The sequence below is a fragment of the Carassius auratus genome, linkage group LG49B, assembly GCF_003368295.1.
Source record: "Carassius auratus strain Wakin linkage group LG49B, ASM336829v1, whole genome shotgun sequence".
In the NCBI taxonomy this organism is placed as follows: Eukaryota; Metazoa; Chordata; class Actinopteri; order Cypriniformes; family Cyprinidae; genus Carassius; species Carassius auratus.
The window spans coordinates 1,053,612-1,077,475 of NC_039301.1; the positions used below are offsets into that span (position 1 = coordinate 1,053,612).

A 23,864-nucleotide genomic window follows, 5' to 3' on the forward strand; every position below is an offset into this window, starting at 1 on the left:
TGATGTAGGCTACACATGTGCACGTCAGTGCGCTATGAGAGGATTTCACCATTTCATTTGATAAAACTATTTGTGCCTATAATGTTCATTTATTTATTATTATTGTCAGCTAATAAAACCTATGCCTCAGGACCATATTCATATAACATCTAAGGCTAAATGTAGCTCTTGACTGGTTGAGTTAGATGATGATTAACACTAAACTGTAGAAAATCAGTTGAGTCTCCCCAGCTGGAAATGTCATTGGCTGTTAAAATCTTGTGTTTCTTATAATAAATGGACATATTGATAACACTGAATCTTTTATAATGCTCTTAATTACATGTGGATGCATACTGTATGCATTAGTGAGTGTGTGGTGCTTATGGAGTATGGTCACTTATTCCTTATATGAACTGTTTCAAATGCAAGACATTGATTGCATGAGATTAAGTTTGTAAATGATAGCCTGTGTCCTTTTGTAGTGTGCACATATATTTATCATCAAACTGTGATAACTGTGACTAAATTCAGTACATATATGTCTGCCATATGTTGCCACCCCTCAACAATTCCTGCCCCCTTCTCGCCACCCCATCAATATTTTTCTAGATCCACCCCTGTATATATATATATATATAAATTTTATTATTTTAGGTTTTATTTTCTATAACTGCTTGATTATATTATATTATATTATATTATATTATATTATATTATATTATATTATATTATATTATATTATATTATATTATATTATATTGGGCACCGTTTAATAATTATTTAATAATTCATATTTTATTCATTTATATACCCTTTATTATAAATATATTACTTTAGTATTTATTGCATTTACTCTAGTATTTTTTTTTTTTCCAACAACATTATTTCAATCAAATCTTGGTAAGGAAATGTTTACAGACTAAAATGGTACAAAATTGTGATAAAAATTTGTTTATTTAATGCCTGTTTTTTTTATTTTATATTTTAATATAATCATAACAGTTTTATTGTCACATTGTAACATTTAAACTACCACGATTTTTATATACTATTGTATAATTTTTTTAAAATATATTTTATGCAACTTAATTGAAAATTCTAATTCCGAACATTTAAAAAATATTATAACTTGTGTTTTTTATGTTATATAATATATATACGAGTTCACTTGTCGTTCTGTCACCTGATAGGGCGTTGCATGTGTTTCCTGTTTTGGGATCGCCCTCTCCTTCAATCACATCCATGAGTGTGGTGAGAGGGGCGGGGCTTGTGTGCACAGGCTCCTCCCCCTCATCACCACTAGAGTGGGAGGAGACAGAGTTCTGAGGCTCCTCCCACCCCTTTCTGCCTCTCCGGACGGGTTTCTCATTCCTCTTGATCTCTCCAGCATCAGCATCATCTGGAGAAACGAACACGTGATGGATATTCACCAACATCTGCATATATATCATCCGCAAACAGTGAAAGAAATGTGAAACCTTTTTCTGTCCGGCGTCGGAAGGAAAGCTTTCTCCTGCGCAGTCTGTTGAATCCGGGGCAGTCTGAGTCAGCGCTGCTGGGGGATCCGGGAATCATGTTGGTCTGTAAGGGAACACATGGATTCTGTGCTTGAGCTCCAGTGACTGGAGATGTGTTGGGTGAGCGTGACTCACGTCTCGGAGGTTAAAGGTGATCTCCAGGTTGCTCCAGAAGTGGTCGGAGAACTCCGGGTACATGTCCAGCACCTCCAGCACGTCGTCTCGGTGGATCTTGTGCAGGTCGCAGTACGTCAGCGCCCTCACGTCGGCGTTGGATTTCCCGGGCCGTGCGTACAGGTTGATGGGCTCCCCGAATATATCATTCTTCCCTGGGATGTCAGAAGCATCAGTAAACAATTGTATAACTTCTATTTGTAGCTGGAAGCCTTTTTAGCCGATTTAAACCTGTGTTTCCAATCACTAGAACATTGAAGAAAGTTTTACTGTACCTTACGATTACAGTGCAAGAAATAAACGTCTAAAGCTTCTTAAATCAAGATACATTTAGTGAAGAAGCAAAACTACACAAGACTTGTTTTATGTGAAATTTCTCTAAATGAAGGGAGTGAACATGGTCAGAGAAATCTTTTTTTTTCAATAGGGAAAATTATTTTTATTCTCCATCGAATCGTTCTTGTTTTAAGCATTAATGTATTTTATTTTGTTCTGTTTCTCAGAAAACAAGACTCCGTGTGTGTATTGTGCGTCTCAAGTAAATGCATTTAAAGATGTCAGCCTAAATCAAGCCATTTTTAGCAATGTATGCAACATTTAATGCCACGATTTCATGAATTGAGACTTTCTGCTCTGATTTAAGACCTTTTAAGTCTTTAATTTGTGTTTTATTAATATAGAGTTTTATTTATCTATGTTTATATATTTTAATACTTTGCTTTTAGGCATTAAATTATATATATATATATATATATATATATATATATATATATATATATATATATATCCTTTTGTCTGTTTTTTTTTAATCATTAGATTGACTGATTGATTCAGCTGTGATTTATTTATTTATTAACTATTTTTATATATTTTTTAAATATTTTTATATTTTTATTTTATTCATTACCACCTTGTCATTAAAAAATTTTTTTTTAAACATGTATTTATTTATATTATGATCTTTTTAATGATACATACAGGACTGGGACATAAACAATAAATACTATAAATAAATCAGATAAATAAAAGATATTTTGGTAAGACGTGGAATGTCGCATATGAGTGATATGAACCTTTTTTTAATATTATTTTTTAAATCCTTTTTGGAGTTTAACAGTCACTAGTCACCGAATGCTTTTCGAAGAACAGCAGTGATATTCTTCTAAACATCTGCTTTTTTATTCCACAGAAGAAATGCAGTCATGCAGGAAAGTCATGAACGATTTTTGGGTGAATTATTATTATTCCTCGGAGTGTGTTCATTCAGCATCACACAATTTTACAGCTGACTTCCTGTAGGTGGCACTAGAGACCGACCTCCCAGTACTAACCTTGTTGCATTCAAATTAAATACAGTTCTAGTGACTTAAACAGGAAAACAGATCCTAGATCCTTAAAAACAAGTGTTGCATGTGCTATAAAAGTCCTTTGATTTTACAAAACCTCACATTGACACCTACCCAAGATGGCCACCACCACATCTCCACGTAAGATCTCGATGGAGCCGCGGGAGATGAAGTAGATGGCGGTCAGGACGTCTCCGGCGTGCACCAGCGTGTCGCCCGGCGGGGCGTGAGTGGTCTTAAACTTCATGGCCAGCGCCCGCAGACATCCTTTAGTGGAGCCCTTGAACGCTTTACAGTTCTGCAGCAGAGTCCTGTTCAGATGCAGACAGATGTCGGCCTGCAGACACTCTGGGAAACCCTTCAGCACCTGAGAGAGCACAAGAAACAGCTATCAGAAACTCAGAAGCATTATCTGTCTAGCACATGTTGATGTCTGGGTGATGTGAGGACGCAGACGGACTCACGGCGTTCATGTCGATGCCGTTGGTGTAGGACCAGGCGTGTTGGAAGTATTCCTCCAGTCTCTGGCGCAGCGGGTTGGGAATCTGATGGAAGCGGATGAACTCTCTCACCCGCAGCATCTGAGTGTGATAGCGAGCCGTTCCCGAGTACAGCCGCTGGATGATGGCCGACACGTTCCCGAAGATACTGGCGTACATGAGCGCTGGACAGGAACGGGAGGGCAAGGTTAAAAACAGCGGCGTGATGAGGCAGTACACAGGTACTCACTGTGTGACATCTGCTTAGATCACGGACGCATCCCAGAGATATCAATCACATTACAGCAGTAGAAATAGCAGCAAAGAGATTTTCATGACACTAAACCAATACATGTAGAGATAGTCTGAAAACACTGCATTTCTCCTCCGTTTTCTGTTTGTTCTCACTGGAATTATATATCATAATCTCAAAAAACCATGAAATGTCCAGAAAATCAAGCCTTTAGGTCCATTTTACTAAGATTTTTTACACTGTGACATTATACAGTACATCAGATATTTGTATACATACAAAAATATTACTTTATAATTGATGAAAAATAATAATAATAATTTCCCCACCCTGCGTTCATTAACGTAAGGCAAAATAATCTTAGTCTCTTACTTTTAAATGCCTATGAATGAATGAATGAATGAATGATAGATGGATGGATGGATGATAGATGGATGGATGGATGGATGGATGATAGATGGATGGATGGATGGATGGATGGATGGATGGATGATAGATGGATGGATGGATGGATGGATGATAGATGGATGGATGATGGATGGATGGATGGATTGATGGATGGATGGACAGATGATAGATGGATGGATGGATGGATGGATGGACAGATGATGGATGGATGGATGGATGGATGGACAGATGATAGATGGATGGATGGATTGATGGATGGATGGACAGATGATAGATGGATGGATAGATGATAGATAGATGGATGGATTGATGGATGGATGGATGGATGGATAGATGATAGATAGATGGATAGATGGTTGATAGATGGATGGATGGATGGACAGATGATAGATGGATGGATGGATTGATGGATGGATGGATGGATGGATAGATGATAGATAGATGGATAGATGGTTGATAGATGGATGGATGGATGGACAGATGATAGATGGATGGATGGATAGATGGATGGATGGATGGATGTACAGATGATAGATGGATGGATGGATGGATGGATGGATGGACAGATGATAGATGGATGGATGGATAGACGGACAGATGGTTGGATAATGGGTGGATGGATGGATAATGGGTGGATGGATGGATGGGTGGATGGGTGGATTGATGGATGGATGGATAGGTGGATGGATGGATGGATGGATGGGTGGATGGATGGATGGATGGGTGGATGGATGGGGAGATTGATGGATAATGGGTGGATGGATGGATGGATGGGTGGATAATGGGTGGGTGGATGGATGGATAATGGATGGATGGATGGATGGATGGGTGGATAATGGGTGGGTGGATGGATGGATAATGGATGGATGGGTGGATGGATGGATGGGTAGATAGATAGATAGATAGATAGATAGATAGATAGATAGATAGATAGATAGATAGATAGATAGATAGATAGATAGATAGATAGATAGATAGATAGATAGATGGATGAATAAACAATGCAATATTATTGAAATTGTATAGTTGTTAAACTGCATTTAATTTGACTTTAATAAAGAAAAACATGCTAATGAAAATAATTTAACAAAATAATTACTATAATAAAAAGGATTTATTTTTTTTATAAAGTAAAATAAAATACAGTAAAATAAAATAAAATAAATATACTTGATTTTGGAGTGAAATTTGTATTTATTTATTAGTTCTGCACGGATATCACATGGATACAGTACAAGGAGGAAACGAAACCCAATTGGGTTTATACAGAGTTCCACTCCACTTGCATAAATAAACAGAAAAAGGCACCTGCGTCTGATTTTTGGATGTTCATTCTAACAGACTGAAGAATGAAATAAATCTGTTATATTCAGTAAAAACAGAAGAAACCGAGGCTTTTGCAGTCGTTCAGCTGTTAAATGTGTGATCTGTACGGTCTGCAGACTTCAGCTGTTGAATGTCATGAACAATCTTGCATCAGATCGAAGAAGTCATGCTGGTTTTCTCCTTTCACTCTCTTCCAGAATATAATTCTGCAGCGCTGATGATAAATGCTTCTACCGGCCATAAAAATGGAAATTACTTCACGGTTATTGAGGTCTAATAAATGTGTGGCAGTGATATTAATTAGATCAGGACCTACAAAATGAGCTTTCAGGATGATTTGTTCACCAAGAATTAAAAAGGGAGGATGTTTCATCAGCATATTGACTTTAAAGTGCACGAAAAAAAGGTTTCTCTGAACTACAAGACATTCAGGATAAAGATCAACACTCAGATGTGCGTTAGTGGCTCAGTTATGCTTTGTTTTCTCTGGATCTATTTAGTGAATTAAAATGACTTCTACAAATCTCTTTTATGATCGATATCTTCAACGTCTAGAACAAAGTTCACTGTCATCAGAACAAAGAAAAAAAGTCTCATTTATTATATTATTGTTTTAGTATCATACTTTCAGTTTTAAAGTTTGAGTAATTGTGTTGTATGCTTTGTCATTTTTATTATAGACCTGTATGTTATCAATTATATTTATGTTTAAGTATCTTATATCTTATTTAAGTACATTAATTTAAACAAACCGAAAATGAGAAATGTTGCCTAAAAATAAATAAAATATTTATTTATTATTTACTTATTTCAGTTAATAACAAACATTTATTTTATCATTTATTTATTGTATATTTTTTAAGAATTTATTTTTAATAACACACTCATATACTGTATATATATATATATATATATATATATATATATATATATATATCGTATTTTTCGGACTATAAGTCGCACCTGAGTATAAGTCGCATCAGTCCAAAAATACGTCATGATGAGGAAAAAAACATATATAAGTCGCATTTATTTAGAACCAAGAGAAAACATTACCGTCTACAGCCGCTAGAGGGTGCTCTATGTTTATTAGGGTTACCTAGAGCGCCCTCTGGCGGCTGTAGTCGGTAATGTTTTAACTTGATTCATTTCTCTTGGTTCATGTCAAATAAATTTAGATAAATAAGTCACACCTGACTATAATTCGCAGGACCAGACAAACTATGAAAAAAAGTGTGACTTATAGTCCGGAAAATACGGTGTAAATGTTAGCCTGTTTATGTTTAAAGTAGAAACATTAATAGAAATATTCTCTTTCTACACATTTTTTAAGTGGATTTTTGTAAACTATTCCATCATCTCAGACCTCCAAACTCACGTCTGACTGTTAAACAGCGAGACATACTCACATCCGATCAGCATGACGCAGATGGAGAAGATCTTCTCGGAGTTGGTGTTGGGCGACACGTTCCCGAAGCCCACGCTGGTCAGGCTGCTGAAGGTGAAGTATAACGCGGTCACGTACTTGTCCTTGATGCTGGGTCCCGATCCTCTGATGCTGCTGTTGTGTGGTTTGCCCAGATCCACACCGAGAGCGTGCAGCCAGCCGATGGAGCGGTTCTGCTCCACGTTCCCGATGGCGAACCAGATGCAGGCCAGCCAATGAGCGATCAGAGCGAACGTGCACATGAGCAGGAAGAGCACGGCCGCGCCGTACTCAGAGTAACGGTCCAGTTTACGAGCCACGCGGACCAGACGTAAGAGACGAGCCGTCTTGAGCAGCCCGATCAGGGTGGTCTGCTGAGTGGGCTACAATAAACGAAAGCAAAGAAAAAAAAAACAACAGGTTTCTTGCTAAAGACCTTTTTTGAATACCAAGTAATATACTTTTAAAGGGACAGTACACCCAAAAATAAAAATGGACTTCCATAGTAACTTTTTCCACACTGTTGACGTCAATGGCCACCGTCATCTGTTTGGTTACCAACTTTCTTCAAACTATCTACTTTTGTGTTCAGCGGAAAAAAGGATTTTGGGTGAACTCATTTTTAAGGTGAACTGTCCCTTTAAGAAAGATTGCATTAGCAACACTTTGATGTTTTACAATGCAAATTACAATCGATCATCATTACTTTTTAATTAATTTTACAGTTTCCAACAACATCGAAATAACTCTTACTGCAAAAAAATAAAAATAAAAATAAAAAAAGAAGAACATTTAAAAATTTAAAAATTGTTCTTCAGTATTTTTGTCTTTTTTTCCCGTACAAACGTCTAAAGCTTCACGATACATTTAGTGAAGAAGCAAAATTACACAAGTCTTGTTTTATGAGTTATGAATAAAAAAACAGAACAAATATCTGCAAATGAGGTTGGAAAAATTATTTTTTTCAAAAGGGAAAATTATTTAAATTTTTTATCAAAAGGTGTTTGTTCTTGTTTTAAGCATAAATGTATTTTATTTTGTTCTGTTTCTCAGAAAACACTCCATGTGTGTATTGTGCGTCTCAAGTAAATGCATTTAAGGATGTTAGCCTAAATCAATAATTTTTTTGCAATATATGCAACATTTAATGCCACGATTTCATGAATTTAAGACTTTCTGCTCTGATTTAAGACCTTTTAAGTCATTAATTTGTTTCAAGATGTCTTATGATCTTTTAAAACCAATAATAAAAATAAAGGAATGAATTGAACGGAGCACAATACGTTATATAATATATATGATATCTGACTGCAAATGTCTTGCATTACTTTTTAATTCATTTTACTAAATAAATAAATAAAGATACTTTTTTTAATGCAACTTCTGGTCACACTGCAAACCAGTGACGTATTCTGGCTTTGAAAATGTCTAAAGATGTTTAAATCACTATGCATTGCATTTAAATCAATATGCATGAGAAGATAATGCAGTGCATGCAAAAAGCAACACACCGTATATTACTGTTATTCTAAGTGTGAAGAGAGGATATAAAGAGGAACGAACGAAGCATGCAGTTTATCACAACACCTGACAGCATATGCAATAGAAAGCAATGTCAAGTTAAAAGATAAAGCTTGACCTCTGCGCTCATCTCCTCCCCGCTGCGGTCTATGAGCAGGTCGAAGGGAATGGCTGCCACCATGTCGATGAGGAACCAGCCTTTGAAGTAATGCACGGCGATGCGCAGCGGGTGGCTGACCACCTCGTCGTTGGCGTTGACGTACGTGGTGCGGAAGTTGATGATGATGTCGATGATGAACATGATGTCCACGGTGAGGTCCACCACGTTGAGCGCGCTGCAGGTGTAGCTGCAGTTCTGGACGGAGGTGTCCTCGTCCCCGTTGAGCAGGAAGGCGGCGGAGTACGGCGTGAGGATGGCCGTGTAGATGACCAGCAGCAGGATCAGCCAGTCCCACACCGCCTTGAACGGACTGTAGTGAAGCACGGTCCACTTGTGGATGCGCGGCGTCTGGAGCTTGTACTCCGGCAGGACATCAGCACCCAGAGACAGCACCTGGACACAGACAGAGACCAGAGCGGATGCTGAGACTGAAGTGTCTCGTGTTTGAAAACCGTTCACGGGATCGGCATCGGCACGCAGAAGAACGACGATGATGCTGAAGAAATATATGCAATATTTTTTATATATATATATTTTTTTTGCATAAGCCAAGGTCAGTATTTTCTCCTAATCTAAAAATGAATGAAAACACAATAAATTATTGTAAAAAAAATTATATATATATATAAGGTTCTTGGCTGATTCTGACCACATAAATAAATGTACATTATGTAAAATATACATAATATATAAAGATAAAATATAAAATATATAAACAATAACTAAATTTTATATATATTATTTTATATATTATGTATATTTTATATATTATATATATATACATTTTTTGTAATATATTATTGTACATATTTCCTTGGCAGCTACCATATAATATATTTATTATTTTCATATAGAAATTAATGTAATAAAATAACTTCAAATTAATAAAAAAACTGCATAGATATAATAATATAAAATGACAAAAACACACCGAAATTACTAAACGTTAAAATAAAGAAAACCGAAAATATAAAAATGAAAACTAACTCAAAGCATTAATAAAAACTACAATATCATATCAGTGATACTAAAACAATAATATAAACACTCACATAGACATATATTCTCACACACATTAAAAAAAAATAATAGAAAAATTACAAAAACTTTAACATTAAAATGAAAAACTAACTCAACATGTTAACAAAAACTATAATAGTATCTCAGTGATACTAAAATAATTAGACAGTAAATATTAAAACACACACACAACATGCATTACAAGGACTATAAGATTTTAATGCACACAGTGGAGGTAATATCATATTATAGTAATATTGCGAAAAGTTATTACCAGACTGAGTGTCTGAGGCAGAAGTACACTAGTGAGGGAAGTGCACTGGTTAGTGTGCGAGAGGAGTTGACCTCTGGTGACCTCTGCTGATGGGTTTATATAAAGCACTTGTGCTTCTGTTGGTGAACAGAGCTTTCTAACGCTTCATCTTTCCATGCACAGATGAACACTGATGTGTGTTTGCATTTCAGTAAAGATACAAGAACGTTTCTGAATAATTCACACTGACAAGAAAGAGACTGATGTAAACAACTAATCAGAAAACAGCACAAGATCTCATCAGTCAGCATCAGATTAATGAGTTTACAGTCTTCTTTTGTCGTGTTCATGCCATCACCCATCTGATATATATATATATATATATATATTTTACTTTTTATTATTATATTTTTTGTTTTCACTTTAATCTTGGATTAGTAATTTTGTTTTTGCCAACAACAAAAAAAAGTTTTAATAGTTAAAAAAATAATAATAAATAAATCTACATGCAGCTGATGTTCCTTCAAGATCATCCACACTAGAAATTGAGTCTTTTTGAAAAATGTATTTGAGTATTTATGCATAGGCTACAGTAATGCCTAACATGAATAGTAATAGTATGCAAATGAGTAGGTCACAAGTTGTCCAATCAGATGCGTTCATAAGCTTCCCTCAGACCTCCTCCTCGTTCCTCTCCAGCTGAGGTTCGTCTCTGAATACGCTTCATGTCAAGACAGACGCAGGGCATTGTGGGGGTCAGCAGGTGTTCTCACCGCGATCACACGGCTGCGTGAGGCATCATGGGAAATGTCCTCCAGCTGCAGCGACGGCCCAAAAGAGCAGAAACGCTCTGAACACATGACTAATGCTGTGCTTGCTCCAGCACTGACAGAGCATCTGTGGGGGTCACAGCTCAATCTGGAGGAGTTCGGGAGTCGCCTGATACTCTGGGGTCTTGGGGGGTTTAGTGTGCTGCTATACAGTTGCTTGGGTAATTATTTAAAAGGGGAAAAAAAGAAATATTCGTTTCATTTCTCAGTTTTGCACAACTGATGCATCATCGCATTAGATCATTCCATCTGTGTGTAAAGAAACCCAGACAGACCGCCATAAATCAAGGCAGAAATAACTGTTTATATCTCCATTTAGCATTTAACAATTGCATTATTTTTTGTTTTTGTTTATTTCACTTTATTTAATTTTTTTATTTTTATTATATTGCTTTATTTATTTTTATTATTATTTTAATAATGTCATATTATTTTTTTACATTGTAAATTTACAACCTTGCCTTGCCAAAATATAGTGATTTTACTGAAATGAATTGACATTTCAGAAAACAATCATTCTTTTAATATATCCCTTTATTTAATTTTAATTATTTTTTATTTTAGTTTTATTGTGTGTATCCTATTTTTTTAATCAAACCGAATACACTTTTTATTTTTAATTAATTAAATTATTTATTTGTGTGCCATGTTTTTTGTAAATAAATATAAACATTTTAAAGAATAATTGTGTATAAAACAAGCTATAGAAATAAAATATACATTTTATTAATATTAACTGACATTTTAGATGCAATATTACACATGCAATACATTATAAAATCATTATTTTAATTCATCCCTTAATTTAATTTCCCATTTAATAAGTTTTAATGTTTTAAAATTTCAATTTTATCGATTGTATCTTAATTTTTTTTAATCAGAATGAATTTGGAATTTTTGAATGTATTTTTTTTGCACTATTTCAGAGACATATCTGCATACTGCAATGAAAACTGCTCCAGAACAAGGTTGATCATGTTGTTGCTGTGATTTTACTGAAGCATTTGATAAACGGCTGTTGTTTTAAGTAAAGTGTGTGTGCAGACATCAGCTGGCATCACGCCTGAGAAATCATCACACAGCCTGATCTCAGTTCAGCCGTCATTGAGCAGCTATTAGAGCTACAAGACCCTCCTCAGGGGACATCGCGCCTTTATATAGCTTTCCAGATCTCCCCGGTCAAGCAAAACGATGTCAAAACACACTAGAAGAAGCTCAGAGAGGACGTAAACGTGACCTGTTTATTCCCACATCCACTGGAGGCTCGTGTTAATATAAATGCTCCTGAAGGACCAGATCACGATGGATGTGATGGTGAGAAATAGGGCGATCGATCGTACCTTAACCTGAATCTCAGATGAAGAGTGTCTAATAGAAAGATAAATACAGCTGTCCATCGGCATCACGATGCTCTACATGAGCACATATCTCATCATACATCAACACACATACAAGCTACAAAAGGACAAAAGCAACACAGAAGCATCATTTTTAACAGAAAACAGCAGGATTTGAGTTTAGTGAGTAAATATTGACATGAACTCTTCTTTTCTGAGTGTACTGCTCCTTTAAGTGTAATTTCAGACTATTAAAACGACTAAACTTTTTATGCTGAGACCTAAACATATCATAAACCTCCACTGCATCTTAATTTCTAACTAAACGAGGTGTTGACAGCATCTAAGGTTTCGCTCTGGATGTGTCGTGTGTTAATTATATCTACCGAAGGTCTATTCTGTCCATCTGTTGATTAGTGTCCAGCTTTTTGAGCCACTTTCATTTCACATGTTCTGATTGATTTGACAAAGAGCCATGAAGATGTTAAAATCTGGACCGAAGGAGTCAGAACACGTTATTTGATCACGAACAAATCATTTGAGTGAATCATTTTGAATGATTATTTAGTAGATGAATCATTTGAATGAATCATTTTAAATGATTCTTTAGTAGATGAATCATTTGGGTTAATCCTTTTGAATGATTCTTTAGTAGATGAATCATTTGAATGAATCATTTTGAATGATTATTTAGTAGAATAATCATTTGAGTGAATCATTTTGAATGATTCTTTAGTAGATTAATCATTTGAGTTAATCATTTTGAATGATTCTTTAGTAGATGAATCATTTGAATAAATCATTTTGAATGATTATTTAGTAGAAGAATCATTTGAATGAATCAATTGGAATGATTCTTTAGTAGATTAATCATTTGAATGAATCATTTGAATGATTCTTTAGTAGACTAATCATTTGAATGAATCATTTGAATGATTCTTTAGTAGACAAATCATTTGAATGAATCATTTTGAATAATTCTTTAGTAGATGAATAATTTGAATGATTTGAAAGACAACATGATTTTTCTCACTGAGCAGAATGAATTGATCAACAAAAAGAAGATTTGATAAATTTGTAAACTATAATATTATCTAAATCGTTAAACTGAACTGAAAGTGACTATTTACAAACAATCTTTTAATAGGACATAAATGCAATAAATAAATAAATGTGTTTTATATTATATATATATATATATATATATATATATATATATATATACATAAAATTTCATTTATTTTTAATAATATTTTGAATGTTTTTATTTTTATACGTTATGTTTTTTTCTTTTATTTTTTTATTTTTATAATTTATTTTGGGGGGGGGGGGGGGGGGGGTTATGTTGTATTTTTTTTCTTCTCTTTGCTTTTCAAAATATGTCTTAAGTTTTAGTACCCACAATATAACAACAATGTTTTCTGAATATATATATATATAACATTTAAATACATCTTCAACATTAAATATCCATTTCAACATGGTTCTGATCCTCTATTTTGATTTCTCTGATGTGTGTGGAAGAACAATAATAAAATATCATTCATTCTTGAAGGTCCAAAGGTATGCAGCTTTCATGCATTTCATTTCACAGTTCAACCCTGAAAGAAATCCGGCTGGAAGTGAAATGATTCAGGCCTGAGAGAGCCCTGCGGTAATCCAGCAAATCAAATATTGAACAGCCTCAATTTCTATCATAAACAATGGCAGAAGCTTGAATCTGCTCTCAGTTTCTCATTTTCTCAGGACCTCTGGGTTTGATAGCGAGATAAATAATTCAATCCTAGAGCACTGCGGATAAAACCCAGCAAAAAGAGTCAAAAGTGAAACTCAAGCCACAGAACACATCAGCCGAATCATCTATCAGCATCAGAAACGCTCCGCCGCTCGTCTTTCTCTTTTGTATCAGATGAGTTTCATTGTAAAATAATAAAAGAGAGCATGTGAAGTCATGCATTCATCTTTTCCGTCTCTAATTCTCTCTCTCTCTCGGCTGCAGCTTTCTTCTCAGATCTTCATCATCACTGTTGCTTCAGGACTTCTCCTCGTGTCTTTATTCTCAGTTGTTCATGTGAATGTCAGAGTCGGACTCAAGTTTCATTCTCAGGTCTGTTGAGGATTTGAGAGCTTTAATTTGGGACAGTGAGAGATTTAGAGGCTTCTGTGATCTGCCTTTTTAATAATGCAAAAAAGAATCCACGAGACATGATCCATGAATGGCGTACTGTTAAGTTTAATTAAGATGGTTTATTTATGTTTACTGAAGTACATGTATGTTTATTTTCAAAATGTAGGAATTTATGTGTTCCCCAGTTTGTACATGGGCTACCAGCAGCTGTGAGATGTCAGTGTTATTTTTAAAATAAAAATGAAATATTTTATATTATACAAAATACACTAGGAACCAGTGGATTTTCTTTGCTTTTAAGTAAAATAAAGGAGTATTGCAATACATAGTTATTGCATACATCTATCTATCAATCAATCTATCTATCTATCTATCTATCTATCTATCCTTCCAACAATCCTTGCATCCATCCATCCATCCATCTATCATCTGTCCATCCGTCCATCCGTCTATCCATCCAACCATCCTTGCATCCATCCATCCATCCATCCATCTATCATCCGTCCATCCCTCCATCCCTCCATCCTTGCATCCATCCATCCATCCATCCATCATCTGTCCGTCCATCCATCCATCCAACCATCCTTGCATCCATCCATCCATCTATCATCTGTCCATCCGTCCATCCCTCCATCCCTCCATCCTTGCATCCATCACATCTATCATCTGTCCATCCCCCATCCCTCCATCCCTCCATCCTTGCATCCATCCATCCATCCATCATCTGTCCATCCGTCCATCCATCCAACCATCCTTGCATCCATCCATCCATCCATCCATCCATCCATCTATCTATCATCTGTCCATCCGTCCATCCAACCATCCATCCATCCATCCTTGCATCCATCCATCCATCCTTCCACCAACCCATCCATCAATCCATCCATCCATCCATCCATCCATCCATCTATCATCTGTCCATCCGTCCATCCCTCCATCCATCCATCCATCCATCCTTGCATCCATCCTTCCAACAATCCATCCATCCATCCATCCATCATCTGTCCATCTGTCCATCCATCCATCCATCCATCCATCCATCCATTTATCATCTGTCAAAATTATATTTTATATGAAGCTGACATTTTTTATGATTAAAGAATTATAAGCTTCTCATCAATTCACAACTCACTTTTTATAATCTCAATTTAATCTGATAAATAACGAAGTCTAAAGGCACCAAAAGATAATTTAATTATATGAGCGAGTAGATTACTTTCAAAGCCAATGCAAAAACGTAAACAGAGGCAAATTGGGTGAAGTGTTTGCAGTGAACGCGCATTTTTTGCCTCATTTGCGACTTCTGTGCAAGTTGAATAATTTCCTTTTAAACTCGAGGTTAAAATATGCGTGACGTGTTGCCGCGCAAGCCAATCAGCAAAGAGTTTATAGACAGATCTGATTTGATACATCTACATGCTGTATAATATATATTTTTTAAATTGGTTTTGTGTTTTTATTCGCGCAAGTGATGCTAAAAACATCCCACGAGTGATCTAGTGCGAGTAACACGATGCATTTTCTTGTGTGTTTTTACTCTTAATGTTGTACAGCATTGTAGTCAACAGCTGTTGTTTTTAAATGTACTTTAAATGACTAAATAATCTTGTGTTTCATTAAATACTACAGTTTTGAGATGCCGCCTATGTGAAGTATCACAAATCTGTCACTTCTGCTTCAGTTAGGATGCTGCCTTAGAAGGGAGCTGCCTATGTAGACAGCAGATCTCACCTCAGCTCACTCGGGTTTGGATCAGACCTATAATCTCATTCTGAAATGGATTCTCAGACCTCAGAAGAGACTGAAAATGAGTGTCTGACACACATCTGTCATTATGGACACTCAGATCTCTTGTAGCCCACATGAACATGATTCAGGGATTCAGCAGCCTTTAAAAGCCCTATTTTAGCCTGTTATTAGGGCTGTGTGGGCTGAATTTGTAGCTCTTTGGAGATGCGTGTATGTGTGTGTGTGTGTGTGAGTGAGTTTCAGGCTCTCTAGGGACTAAAGCAATCACCTGTGATGCAAGCGGCCATTCTTAACCCTTTAAACGCCTGACACGTGCTCACCACCGTCACATGGTGCATCAAAACTGACCCTCATCGGCATTAAATATTGAGCCAGATCTGTGGTTCTCTATAGCAGATATCAAAGACATTTCAATGGGATTCTGACCATCAAAAACATCAAAATAAAAGAGACCCCAAAAAAGAGAGATTGTTTTAGCTAGCAAACCACCTGTGACTTTGAAATAAAAACAGTAATTTTTCTAGCAATGCACACATCCTTGCATCCATCCATCCATCCATCATCTGTCCGTCCGTCCATCCAACCATCCTTGAATCCATCCATCCAACCATCCATCCATCCATCATCTGTCCGTCCATCCATCCATCCTTGCATCCAACCATCCATCCATCCATCCTTCTATCATCCGTCCGTCCATCCATCCATCCTTGAATCCATCCAACCATCCATCCATCCATCCTTCTATCATCCGTCCGTCCATCCATCCATCCTTGAATCCATCCAACCATCCATCCATCCATCTATCATCTGTCCGTCCATCCATCCAACCATCCATCCATTCATCCATCCATCCTTCCATCCATCCATTCATCCATTCATCCATCCATCCATCCATCCATCCATCCATCCATCCAACCATCCATCTATCATCTGTCCGTCCGTTCATCCATCCATCCATCCATCCATCCATCCTTGAATCCATCCAACCATCCATCCATCCATCTATCATCTGTCCATCCATCCATTCATCCATCCATCCATCCATCCATCCATCCATCCAACCATCCATCTATCTATCATCTGTCCATCCGTCCATCCATCCAACCATCCATCCATCAATCCATCCATCATCTGTCCTTTCATCCATCCATCCATCTATCATCTTTCCGTCCGTCCATCCATTCATCCAACCATCCATCCATCCATCCATCCATCCTTCTATCATCCGTCCGTCCATCCATCCATCCTTGAATCCATCCAACCATCCATCCATCTATCATCTGTCCGTCCATCCATCCATTCATCCATCCATCCATCCATCCAACCATCCATCTATCTATCATCTGTCCATCCGTCCATCCATCCAACCATCCATCCATCAATCCATCCATCATCTGTCCTTTCATCCATCCATCCATCTATCATCTTTCCGTCCGTCCATCCATTCATCCAACCATCCATCCATCCATCCATTCATCCATCCATCCATCCATCCATCCATCCATCATCTGTCCTTCCATCCATCCATCATCTGTCCTTCCATCCATCCATCCAACCATCCATCCATCAATCCATCCATCCATCCATCCAACATCTGTCCTTCCATCCATCCTTGCATCCAACCATCCATCCAGTGGTTTTGTGTTTTCATTCGCGCAAGTAATGTGTGATTTTTCAACTAATGCACACAAATGACAGGCTCATAATATTATGCAGAAACATTTGTCTGCTCAAGAATATTCACTACATGCATAAACAGCAGATACAATAAATATTTTCTCAACAAAATGAAATTAAACATCTGCTTGCATTAAAAAACGCACTGCTCTTTTCTCTCTTTTTTCCCTAATAACTGTAAATTGGCCTGACTGAAATATCTGGCATGGACTTCTGCATTCATTTCTCTTGAACAGATCATGACCGAGTCTGTTCTTCTGTCATTGTCAAACACATGTAAATGACGAGCACCAAGAGCTCATTACAGCTGATTTTAGGGTTTTTAAAACAGATTTAAAAAAAAAAAAAAATAGCCTCAAAGGATGAGCATCAATAATGACCTAAATATCCTCACATATAACATCACAAGACACTTTAGTAGACTTAAAATACAGCACACCAGTCAACTGAACTAAAAAAGTGAGAGAGAAAGTCATCAAAGAATGTCATCTGAGAAAAAAGGTATACATATATTACTAAAAATAGAGAAACATACCAAATGAATTCATTCTGAATGATCTAATGACATAATTATAAATGATTAAGCACATTTGAACAAATCAGTTGTTAATGATTCAGTGACTCACTTATAAATTCAGTCATTTGTTCTGTTCCTAAATGAATCAGAGTTTTTGAACAAATCAGTTGAGTGATCAATTCAATGCCTCACTCATAAAAACAGCCATTTGCTGTGTGGTTGAATGCATTGTTAAATGAATCAGTTCAATGAATGATTCAAATGACTCACTCATTAACTTGCTGTGTGGTTGAATGCATTGTTAAATGAATCAGTTCAACGAATGATTCAAATGACTCACTCATTAACTTGCTGTGTGGTTGAATGCATTGTTAAATGAATCAGTTCAACGAATGATTCAAATGACTCACTCATTAACTTGCTGTGTGGTTGAAAGCATTGTTAAATGAATCAGTTCAACGAATGATTCAAATGACTCACTCATTAACTTGCTGTGTGGTTGAATGCATTGTTAAATGAATCAGTTCAACGAATGATTCAAATGACTCACTCATTAACTTGCTGTGTGGTTGAAAGCATTGTTAAATGAATCAGTTCAATGAATGATTCAAATGACTCACTAATTAACTTGCTCTGTGGTTGAATGCATTGTTAAATGAATCAGTTCAACGAATGATTCAAATGACTCACTCATTAACTTGCTCTGTGGTTGAATGCATTGTTAAATGAATCAGTTCAACGAATGATTCAAATGACTCACTCATTAACTTGTTGTGTGGTTGAATGCATTAAATAAATAAAACTGTCTGCTAAATGACTTAATGTAAATGTAAAAATACATATATCACAATGTATATGTATAGCATTATAGTTGTAAATGAGACTTGCCGTATCTTTGTAATTGTGGAAAGAGTGTACAGTAATTTTTAGTGTTGCAGCTCATTTGATGAGAAATGTTTAAATTCACATCGAGACCTTTTTTATTGCAGTCATGGCAAATCTGACCACAGTTTGAGACATTTCAGAGATGTTATGATGATCACACACATACACACACACACATATTGAATACATAACAGCATGTGAATCATAGTCGAATTCATGTGCTATATCAAACACAGAGGATCTGGAAGCATCTACATGAAATACTCAACAGATTGAGGCAAGAATTTAAAATCTTGCATCCATCCTTCAAAAACAACAAAAAACTGCAGAGACGTTTACTACAATATCACACACAAAGAGTTATTCCTCGTTCTTCTCGAGCTTGAGTTTGTTCCGCGCATTAGCCCTAGTTCACACAGACCCGGACACACAGGTGTGACCCTCACCTCGGGCCCCTCAGCGGTCAGACGGGGCATGATGTCATCGCAGCGGGTGAAGCTGGTCGTGCCAGTGTCACAGAGCGGCATGAGAGCGGCGCACTGGAGCAGCTCGGTCAACAGCTTGAGCGCCAGCGCTACGACCATGATCCCCGCATCGGGCCACTGCCGCGCCGCGTCAAACCCACGGCCTAAACCAAGCGTGCACGAGCATCAGCCCATATCCCCACCAGCTCTCTCTGAACTCTGTGAGACGGGAAAGATTCGAGTTTCTCCACAAACGCAGGGATGCTGAGCTGCTGCGTGAAGACAACAGCCGCTTCGCATTAGTGCACGCACAGAGAAGAAGCTCTACTAGAATCCTACTTCTGTCAGAGAGAGAGAGAGAGAGAGAGGGGGAGAGAGAGAGAGAGAGAGAGAGAGAGAGGGAGAGAGAGAGAGAGAGAGAGAGAGAGGGAGAGAGAGAGAGAGAGAAGGGAGAGAGAGAGAGAGAGAGACTTTTGACTTTTAACCCCCTTTTATTACAAAATATTCAAGGTTTAGTTAAACCTTACATAGATTAAAAAGTTATTTAAAACACAAACATATAATAATAAATAGCGCAGAAAACAAGGCAAGGCAATAGCAAAATTAAATATACATTTGCAAAGCACCATCAAAATCAGATTCACATATGCACTGGTTAACTCCCCAAATGTGATTGAAAGTCTCCAGGTCTTTAACCAAGGAATAGTATGCATATTCCACCTTTAATCTAGTTTTAATCAACCCTTTTAAAATTAACATTGCATCAGTTGACCCAGCATTATTTATTTTGCTTTTACGTGAAATCCATATTCCCATTTTTGCTTGCCCAAACAAAAAATTAAGCAAAACATGGATCTGCTTTCGGTTTCTGTTATACTTCGGTCCATATATAAATAACATGGGTGAAAACACTTCTCCCAAAACAGTACACCATTCTTCTAATTGAGAAAATAATGGCACAAGCCTCCCACATTGAAGAAATAAATGAAAAACAGTTTCAGTCATCCCACAAAAAGGACATCCCTCCTGAACCTGGGGATCGAGGTGTGCTCTGTATCTGTTTGTAGCTATTAACCCATGCACAACTCTCCACTGAAGGTCTCCGGACCTTTTTTCAATGGGAGGCTTATACAAGGCCCTCCAGCAACCCTTCGGGGAAGAGCCTGATCCGAATAGCTCTTGCCATTTCGACTCTTTAACTCCTCCTAAAGACTGAGAGTGTGAAACTTTTACACATGTGGCGTACAGTGCTTTCTTCTCAGTTTTACTGAAACAGTTCAGTTTAGGTGTCTTGAAGGTCAACAAAGACCCCTCCTTTTCTTCAAATATACCCACATCCGGAATTATTCTTAGTTCAGGAAAAGTTAAGTCCATATCTTCATTTGTTTCCACACTGCGTTTAAAATCTGTTGATAGGCTCTCGAGAATTTCATTTAGCAGTTTTTGTGTCCGACGAATTGATCTTATTCCAATCTTGGAAGCTAGCATTTCAGGAGTCATCCATCCATCTGAAGTTATTAAATCTCCAATCTTTACAACTCCTGCAGCCTTTAAAAGATTCCTCATCGATGGTGATTTTAGGATCGCTGAGTCCACCATAGAATTGTGCATTAGGGGTTCCTCCCTTGACCAGTGACCCCCCTCATCCGTGATGTCTCTTGTGATATTAAAAGTCCTCCAGGCTTTGAACACTGAGTGATAAAAGGAAGTTAATCCAGTCAAATCAACATGTTGAATGTCCAGAAGAAACAAATGTTTATCCAGCCCCATCCCTCCTGCTCTTCTAAGGAGGGCAGAAGCTACTCCAGACCAGCTTACATCCAATCCATAGAGAAATCGTTTTACTGTCTGTAGTCTGAAAGTCTTAATTCTGCTTTTTACATCCACTAGTCCTTGTCCACCTTCTTGTCTGGGCAGAAACAAAGTTGATGCTCTTATCCAGTGGTTACCGGACCAAAAAAAGTCTGTTAAGCGTTTTTGGATTTTTACAACCAAATCTTCAGGAGGTTCCAGAATGTTCATTTTGTGCCATAGCGTTGAGGCTACAAGGTTGTTGCAGACCAGGGCTCTTCCTCTATAGGATAACTGGGGTAGCAGCCAATGCCAGCAAGACAACCGAGCACACACCTTCTCCACCAGGCCCTCCCAATTCTGTCTCTTATAATCCTCCCTTCCTAAAAACACCCCCAAATATTTTAACCCAGATTTTCCCCATTTTAAATTACCTGGGAGAGCTGGAGTGTTATGGTCTAGACCACACCACATTGCATCACTTTTTGCCCAGTTTACTTTTGCAGATGAAGCTTTACCATAACTTAATAAAATCTCTTTTAAAACCTGAACATCATGAACATTCCTTAAAACAACAGTAATGTCATCAGCATAAGCTGAAACTTTTACAAAATCATTAAAAATAGCACCTTGTACCTTCAAACCCATTAAACTCTCTCTTAGTTTACATAGAAGAGGTTCAATAGCTAAGCTGTAAAGCTGACCAGAAATGGGGCATCCTTGTCTGATACCCCTCTGTACCTTAACAGGGACACTTAGGCCTCCTGCTATCTTTACCATACATGTAGCATTATTGTACAACAACTTTATCATTTTCCTAAATTTCTCTCCAAACCCAAAAGCTTCTAATACTTTAAAAAGATATTGATGATCAACACGATCAAACGCTTTCTCCTGATCTAGTGACAGTATTCCAACATCTATATTATTACACATTGCATAATCAATAACATCACGTACTAGATGCAAATTATCAGCAATACATCTGTCTTTTATACAGTAAGATTGATCTTTGTGTATAATTTTGAACAATATTTTGTTCAATCTGTTGGCAAGGCACTTTGATAAAAGTTTGTATTCAGTGCAGAGGATTGCCAAAGGTCTCCAGTTCTTTAACAGGGTAAGATCACCTTTTTTTGGAAGCAATGTTAATACAGCCCGTTGGCAGCTCTTTGGTAGAAAACCAGTACGATTACATTCCTTTAGCACCTCAAATAAATCAGATCCAAGTGTTGTCCAGAAATGCTTGTAAAATTCACCAGGAAGTCCATCTATGCCTGGGGTACGACCCAACGAAAGACCCGTTACGGCATCACTTAATTCCGCAAAGGTTAATCCAGATTCCAGTGCTTGCTTATCTTCTTCATTTAAACAAGGAAGATCTTGTAGGAATCCATTTTGTATCGGAATGTCTATGTCCTCAGGTGAGTATAAATGTGAATAGAAATTCACTGCTAGTCTACGCATTTCCACAGGTTCAGATGTACATTGTCCATTGTCATTCTTCAGGTTATACATTTGGTTAACTTGCACACTCTTGCGTTCCAGATTGAAAAAAAAAGAGGTGGGACTGTCCATATCCTTTATTGATAGGAATCGGTTTCTCACAAGAGCTCCTTTAACCTTTTCATTTAATATAGAGCTCAATTTTAATTTCTTCTCAGACCACTCATTTACATTGGAAGAAAGATCTCCTATCATATTTTTTTCAATGGCAAGGATTTCTCTTTCAAGCCATTCCAGAGACCGTTTCAAACTAAAATTAGAGTGAGATGTATACTGCTGACAAAATTCCCTTATATGAACTTTTCCAACTTCCCACCAAAGAATAACACTATCAAATCTTATTTTCTCTTTTTTCCAGGTCTCCCAAAAATGTTTAAAAGATTCACAAAAACTCCGGTCTTGTAACAATTTGACATTAAAATGCCAGTAAACACTTCTGTTTTTCTTAGAATTCAAAGTACAGTCAATAGTGATTAATTTGTGATCAGTGAAGGATGCAGGGACAATAGCTGTATTAATAATTCTACTTTTCATACTATTAGATAAGTACAGTCTATCCAGTCGTGCTGCTGAAATCCTCCCATCACTAACCTTTACCCATGTATATTGTTTAACAGAGGGATTATTTTCTCTCCATATATCAGTAAGATTGGAGGTTTTAATAACATTTTCAAGTACTGTTGGTGACTGAAAATGGGGTTCTTCTCCATTTCTATCAAGCAAGGCATTAAGTGTGCAGTTCCAGTCCCCAGCTAAGATAGTAAAACCATTACCTTGCTGTTGTCCTAAAAACACTTTCAATTTGTTAAAAAAAATAATTCTCTCAGCTCCTATATTAGGTGCATATACACTCACAAACGTGAAGACAAGACCATTTAAATCAACCTTAACTGCTAAACATCTTCCTGGTTCAATTTCCTTTTTTCCCAAAACTTTGGCTTTTATAGAGGGAGAAAAGAGAATAGCAGTTCCTGCACTCAGGTTAGTCCCATGTGTGAGCACACATTCATTCCTCCACCACAATCGCCAGTCAACCTCATTGTTTACATCACTATGAGTTTCTTGTAAGAAAATTACATCTAATTTCTTTAACTTGATGAATTCTATCACTGTAT

The 23,864-nt window shown here is 36.9% G+C and overlaps 1 protein-coding gene across 1 annotated transcript in view; it reads right to left on the reverse strand.

Moving 5' to 3' along the window:
- LOC113068778 (potassium voltage-gated channel subfamily H member 2-like) overlaps positions 1 to 23,864 on the reverse strand; it is a 117,060-nt gene that overhangs the window by 5,602 nt on the left and 87,594 nt on the right. Inside the window, exons 6-12 of the mRNA XM_026241634.1 lie at positions 8,551 to 8,985; positions 6,895 to 7,294; positions 3,484 to 3,683; positions 3,134 to 3,386; positions 1,635 to 1,828; positions 1,461 to 1,563; positions 1,166 to 1,381 (exon numbers count right to left, since the gene is read on the reverse strand). Coding sequence (XP_026097419.1) covers positions 1,166 to 1,381; positions 1,461 to 1,563; positions 1,635 to 1,828; positions 3,134 to 3,386; positions 3,484 to 3,683; positions 6,895 to 7,294; positions 8,551 to 8,985 — 1,801 coding nt within the window. The remainder of the gene's footprint in view (positions 1 to 1,165; positions 1,382 to 1,460; positions 1,564 to 1,634; positions 1,829 to 3,133; positions 3,387 to 3,483; positions 3,684 to 6,894; positions 7,295 to 8,550; positions 8,986 to 23,864) is intronic.